Raw genomic sequence first — 7,059 nt, forward strand, 5'->3', positions numbered from 1 at the left:
TTTTATTATTAATTTGGAAATGTTATTGTAAATTGTTAAATTGTATTTTTATTTTAAATTGCATTCATTTAGGCCTAATGTATTAATAAATAATAGTGTGGTAATTAATTGATTAAAAGCAAAACAAACATCTCTGGACAATATTCCAGAGGAAAGCACACAACACCCTGTGATGGCGGGTGCTTTTACTTAAAAAAAAAAAAAAAAAAAAAAAAAAAAAAAAAAACCTAACCTAACCTAACCTAACCTAACCTAACCTAACCTAACCTAACCTAACCTAACCTAACCTAACCTAACCTAACCTAACCTAACCTAACCTAACCTAACCTAACCTAACCTAACCTAACCTAACCTAACCTAACCTAACCTTACCTAACCTAACCTAACCTAACCTAACCTAACCTAACCTAACCTAACCTAACCTAACCTAACCTAACCTAACCTAACCTAACCTAACCTAACCTAACCTAACCTAACCTAACCTAACCTAACCTAACCTTACCTAACCTAACCTTCGTTTTTCGCCGTTTTCTCCTAAACCGGTGGGCGGATTTTTACAAATTTGGTATCAAATGAAAAGACTTTTTGGGCCGCATCCCTGGACACCAAATGTAATGGGGTGCATAGCCCAGTTTAATAGATATGAGAGGTGGCTCCTTACGTGATTTTCCTCATTTTCTCCTAAACAGGTTAGCAAATCCTCATAAAATTATTATTTAACGATAGATCTCGCTATTGCGCATCCGTAGACACCAAAATAAATAATATTCATAAACTGGTTAATTAATTATTAGAGGGAGAGATTTAGCACTTTTGGAAGTGATTTTCCCCTACTCCTCCTCAGCGGGTTGATAAATTTTCACAATATTAGTTTCAAATAAAAGTTCTTATCGATGCGCATCTATACATACCAAATTCAATGAAATTGAACATACGGTTAATAAAATATACGAGATAAGATTTTAACGCTAATCCGCACTATAAAACTCGGTTGAACAATAATTATTACATAATAACTACATAGTTATTTTGTTATTTACTTTTATTTTTATTTTAGACACCCTGTCTAACACCGTCTTTGAAGTCTTTAGGGTAAAAACAACAAAAACTTCACGTTCTCAAATAAAATAAAATAAAATTATGCTGTTTTAAAATTGTTTAATATTATTATAAAAAGTTACATTTTATTGCGAAAATTATATGTTTATGTTGGTTGAAATACTTGTTTAATTATTATGTTACATATTTTTGTATAAATAATGAATATTATATTATAAAATTAAGGTGTTTTTTTTTTGCGTCCGACTTAAATTACAATAAACAAATTCTTAAAATAGTCTGGATTTATTTAATTTTTATGGATACCCTATTTTTATTATGATCTGGTCAAATGTGGATGAAAAAATCGAGAAACATTGACGATTTAACGATCTGGTCAAATTAAGTTAGCCACATCATGAAACATTACCACCACAACAACAACCATTTCATGAATTAATGATCGATATCATTTTCATGAAATTAGCAATTCTACGATATGGCCACGACATGTACATTATAATTTATAAATGCGAAAGTTTTCGTTCGTTTCCATCTTTCCGATCACGGTGCGATTTCATGATAGGATATACATATTATGTGTTTAGAGTGAAGAGACTTGAAGCGGTAACAATTTTTAACGTTAATTGTAGAGTTCGCTTCGCGCATACATTTCTGCGCTTAACATAGAACTCGCACAGCTCAGAGCGAATGCCGCAGCGCGTACAGGTGCGCTTCGCGGGAGTGGCGCGGGGCGCAGCGGCCCGCCAGCAGCTGCAGCGCGCCGCACCACGCGCGCGCGCTCTCCGCCAGCCGGCTGCCGCGCGCTGCTCCTCCCGCTCCCTCCGCTCCCTCCGCTCCTAGCCTGGCCGCTTCCGCTGCACTCACAATCTCGCTCTCCACTTCAATCTCTTCTGTAAACGTGTTATATAGATTTATTTTAATAGAATTGATTCATTCGGGTTCCATGGCCATATAATATAATGTGATTATTTTTAATGTAACTAGTATTACGTGTATGTACTCTGTACATTATTATAACATTATTACATAATAATGTAAATACTTCATTACATCGATTGCAAAATATTACTCACCACAAAACTGTGGCCAATATAAAAGCGGCAGACGAGTGCAGTGTACGTCGTGAAGGTACAGGCGGTGTGCGTGCGGCTCGGCGGGCGGAGTGCGCTCGTTGTGCGCGCTGACATCGGCGCGACCGGTGCAGCGCGGCCCACAGCCATACGACGCCACGTACCGCCAAGCTGTATAGTTCCCACTTTCCTCTTCTATGGACCACGAATCGCTGAAATAAAACAAATTTATTCTTAATTCAATTATGTTGTACATACATGACTAGGTAGGAATTGTGTATGAGGCATTAGTGTTTCATGCACATGTCCTAGGTATCACAAATCAAGACTGGACGCGAACTGTTTATAAATGCATGAATAGCTTTTTTTGTCTCTTATGCAGCATGACAATTATTATTATTAACATAAACGCATCATGCTTGCATTGCTAAGGACTACATATTATTAGCTTATTATTATTTATTATGTTTCTCATTTCCATAATACTCGTAACTCGGGTACCACCAGAAGGACGGTACCCGGATCTTTGGTTGGCTTACGTGTGTATACGGATCCAACACACAGAGGCCCTTTCGAGAATTTTAATGTGTTGTGGGACACCAGCCGCAGCCTGCCCATGACTGCACTATAGAAATACATCCCTGGGCAGTCCGCGGCCGATGTAGAACTATTGCAGTGTATGGAAATTCAATAATTGGGCTATGGATTGGGATGCTAAATGGACTGGTATTGGGGACTATGGGAAACTATGCCACCTGCCTTTCTTCATTTATTGTTACCTATTATTACTTACATATGCTTGTACAAGTTTGGATAATTGGAAAAATCAGCGAGGAAATGTGCAAGTTGTTTAGGCGTATGTTGTGGGAAATGAGCCACAAGCAAGTGTTCACGTGGCAGGCGCACGCACAGCGCCAGTGCTAGCGCGCCCAGCGCCGCTCCGAGCCGCCAGCGCGCCGCCGCCGCGCGCACGCAGCCGCGCCCGCGCCGCCCGCTGTACATCGCTCTCTCGCAACTACCACCACACCGAATATTTTTTTTCATTTTTTTAGTCGACATTAGTTAGGTATAAATTCGTAAATGTAGTTCAGGCGTTCACTAAGGATACCCAATGATTTTTATTTAGGTAAAGACAATATAATTATGTATACACCGATATACCGATTCGATCCGCGAATAAAGAATCTTAGGCCGCGTATAAGGAGCTTTTACTGTATGCCTATATACGGTATATGTTAGCAATCAGTAATTATCTATAATTACCGGTAATTATATTACCGATCGTTTGTATTATAATGGTATTATATGAAATAAATATGAAATAAAGATATTTAATATAATTACTAAAGGAGTATAAAGTTATATAAACTTTAAAATGTGATTAATTTTAAAGTTTATACAACTTTTATCTAAAGTTCCCAGTAATTATACATAACAACCGCATTATTCATATTACCGCATGAAATTCATATTTACAAGCATTTTATAAATATTTTTAAACTAGGAGTTTGCCCCGGCCGGCTTCGCCCGTGGTAAATATTATTATAGTATGTATATGTCGTGGCCATATTGTAAATTTGCTCATTTTATGATATGATTGGCCATTTCACGAAATGGTCGCATTTCGTGAATTATATTTTTATATATGTGGCCAATTTAGTTTGGCCACATCATGATGTGGCTTGAGCAGATCAATGATAAGAAATCGTTTCACGATATGGCCAACTAAACGCGCGGTTTTTTCATGAAATGATCAAAATTATTTGATCATATCCTAAAATAGTTAGCTCTGTGTTTATGTGATAAGATGGCGGCCGCTGGCGAAAATTTAATTATTCGCAGTTAAAAACTTCATATGAAGAAAGTCATAGCAAAGAATTTATGACGGTTCGAGTACTATGGAAAATGTGGATACCTTATATGTATTGAAGAAAAAATGCGTCTTAAATAAAATAATTTTTAACGATCTGATCAAACTATGTTGGCCATTTCATGAAATGCGACCATTTCGTGAAATGATCGATCATATCATGAAATGAGCAAATCTACGATATGGCCACGACATATTATATAGCATGCAGGTCTCAGGTTACGTAGTAACGACTAACGTATCTATGTCGTGGCCATACAGAAGATTTGCTCATTTCATGAAATGGTTGAATGTCTATTGGCAACATCATGATGTGGTTCTCGATATGGGCAACTAAACGCGCGTATTTTTCATGAAATGGTCAAAATTATTTGATCATATCGTAAATACAATAATTATTGGTAGAGGCGCTGCAGGCGCTGTGTTTATGTGTGAAGATCGCCATCTTCACACATAAACATGTTACATGTTTGATAACTAATAAAAATAATATGGCCACGACATCTACATAATATATTCAACTATATTTCCGCCCGCGGCTTCGCCCGCGTTTTAAAAGGAAAACCCGCATAGTTCCCGTTCCCGTGGGATTTCCGGGATAAAACCTATCTTATGTGTTAATCAAATTTACCCTCTATATGTGTGCTAAATTTCATTGTAATCGGTTCAGTAGTTTTTACGTGAAAGAGTAACAAACATCCATACAAACTTTCGCCTTTATAATAGTATACTAAGATGGAAAAAATACATTTTTTTAATCAGGCCAGTAGTTCCTGAAATTAGCGTGTTCGAACAAAAAACTATTAATCTTTAAATTCTAAATATTACGTTTACTCTTCTTTTACTCATTCATTATATTTGTCGATAAAGTAGTTTTAACTGTAACATACCTATCTACCTAATATTAGTAATAAATTATAATATACTAGCTGCGCTCCACGGTTTCACCCGTGTGGCTCCGCTCCTGAGCGAGATGATATATATAGCTTCCTCCACAAATGGGCTATCTATCACCGAAAGAATTTTTCAAATCGGACCAGTAGTTCCCGAGATTAGCGCGTTCAAACAATCAAATAAACTCTTCAGCTTTATAATATTAGTATAGATTTGAATGTTACCTTTACAGGACTACTTTTAAAAGATTGAAACAAAATAACAGATAAGTACCTACCACACTATCTACTTATAATAAGTACCTATATCTGTTCAAATCGGTATGGAAATGACGTAGCCCAACTCGACATTGATTAAAATTTAATTTAAATCGAATTAATGACCTTAAAAATATCACCCCTTTCGCAATTTACCACATTATACTAAAAATTATTTGAATAAAAATTTATAGACCTACCACAAAACAAATAAAGTCGGCAATGCAATGAACACAGTATTATGAATACGGAGGAAATTTGGTTTCGCACTACGTATCGGTATGTAATATTATAAATTATAATGTATACGGACAAAATGCACGACACAAACTTTATAACTGGAGTGTGGACCGTGGTATAGAAATTTGAAAAGTGAAGGAAGCGCCGGCGATAAGCTCTCGCGCCGCGTCCTGTGACGCGTCGCCCCGGCCCCCCGCGCCCCGCCGCACCGCACCCCGCCCGCGCCGCGCCGATGCGCTCCTCATCAGTTTATTTTTAGATTTAATTTAATGTAAATCATGCTCTCCAGGCTCCAGCCGAGAGCTTGAACTGATTCCAGTCAACGTGATCGTGTTTTATAATTTAATGTATAATAGTCCAGGAGGAATCGGCGCATGAGTACCGAAAACTATTCCACCTCAATTTTTTTACGTGATCCTCTTCAAATTGCCCTACTGATGATATAAATGCATGTTGCCATGGGGCAACCCGGTGCCATATTGTTTAAACCGAAATTGTTTAAACAATTGCAAGGAATTGTTATTTTTCAACCGGACAAATTTTTTTTATATTTTTTATCGAAATACCAATAAAAAAGGTCCAATTACTTTTCACGATAAAGTTAATATTTTCAAAGATATGAATTTTTTAAGGTTTGAAAAATCTCAAATTTGGGTACTTTCGACCCATGAAAAATATATTTAAAAAAAAAATAATATATAAGTAATATTTTTTTTTCAATTCTCTATACAATAGTTAATAATATTGTTAATAGAGATTTAAGAAAATTTCATTGTTTATATCTGTTTTTTAATTGTTAACTTCGCGCGCTCACAAGTACGCGCCGCTTACCTTTAAGTATCGCCGTCTCTCTCTTACTCATGCGCTGCATCGGCCTCTCTGTGTCTTGAATCATTATTTATCATTTATCTTAAAAACTATCAACTTTATCAAGATTTTTAAAGAGAGCAATCTTATTAATAATTAAATTGTCTACAATTTGTTTCTTTTTTTCTGAAATCAATTTTTTTAAAGTTATTTAAGCATAAATTGAAACATGTAATTAAAATTACTTTTTTATCAGTTTATATTACTTTTTTGTTATTATCATAAGTAATTTTTGCATTTATCTCAACAATAATAAGATATAATAGTATTTGAACATTTTTTGAAATCACAATTATTTATAAATAATAAAATTATATTGGGTACGCACTTGGATGTTTAGAAAAAACATTCAAATAAATTGAAAAAAAATAAAATAAAAACTAATTTTATAAATATATATCATGGTGTGTGTATGATTGTGTCTAAGTAAGAAAAAGATTCTTTTCTTTGTTTTTTATTTTCTCAAGGTTACTCTTTGTATTAAACCGCAAGATGTTTTTTGAGAACATTTCATTCTTTTAATTAAAATCAAATTGCGAGTGTCAAACAACTAGGCCAGTGTCAATAACTGGGTCTTTTACCTTACTTTCTGTTTCAATAACAAAAAAGTAATATAAACTGACAAAAAAGTAATTTTAATTACATGTTTCAATTTATGCTTAAATAACTTTAAAAAAATTGATTTCAGAAAAAAATATATAAGAAACAAATTGTAGACAATTTAATTATTAATAAGATTGCTCTCTTTAGAAATCTTGATAAAGTTGATAGTTTTTAAGATAAATGATAAATAATGATT

The 7,059-nt window shown here is 34.9% G+C and overlaps 1 protein-coding gene across 1 annotated transcript; it reads right to left on the reverse strand.

The window, feature by feature from the left end:
* Nucleotides 1-1,127: 1,127 nt before the first annotated feature.
* LOC149486228 (uncharacterized) lies at nt 1,128-5,554 on the reverse strand. The gene is made up of 4 exons (XM_089697921.1): nt 5,354-5,554; nt 2,926-3,147; nt 2,136-2,344; nt 1,128-1,952 (listed from the first exon to the last, which is right to left on the reverse strand). Exons 2-4 carry the CDS (start codon nt 3,132-3,134, stop codon nt 1,741-1,743), a joined length of 630 nt encoding a protein of 209 aa, XP_089554047.1. The 5' UTR covers nt 3,135-3,147; nt 5,354-5,554; the 3' UTR covers nt 1,128-1,740.
* Nucleotides 5,555-7,059: the final 1,505 nt, after the last annotated feature.

This window comes from Colias philodice, chromosome 8, assembly GCF_061535455.1.
Source record: "Colias philodice isolate Cphi_HAF_F1 chromosome 8, ilColPhil1 Martin Lab GWU primary, whole genome shotgun sequence".
Taxonomy (NCBI): Eukaryota; Metazoa; Arthropoda; class Insecta; order Lepidoptera; family Pieridae; genus Colias; species Colias philodice.

What these genes read in the sequence shown, in the direction of transcription:
- LOC149486228 (XM_089697921.1), bottom strand. Translation starts at nt 3,134, where the DNA reads ATGTACAGCGGGCGGCGCGGGCGCGGCTGCGTGCGCGCGGCGGCGGCG. An exon ending in CCAAACTTGTACAAGCATAT is followed by an intron (nt 2,345 to 2,925) that starts GTAAGTAATAAT and finishes GTTTTATTTCAG; the next exon opens with CGATTCGTGGTCCATAGAAG. An exon ending in ATATTGGCCACAGTTTTGTG is followed by an intron (nt 1,953 to 2,135) that starts GTGAGTAATATT and finishes ACACGTTTACAG; the next exon opens with AAGAGATTGAAGTGGAGAGC.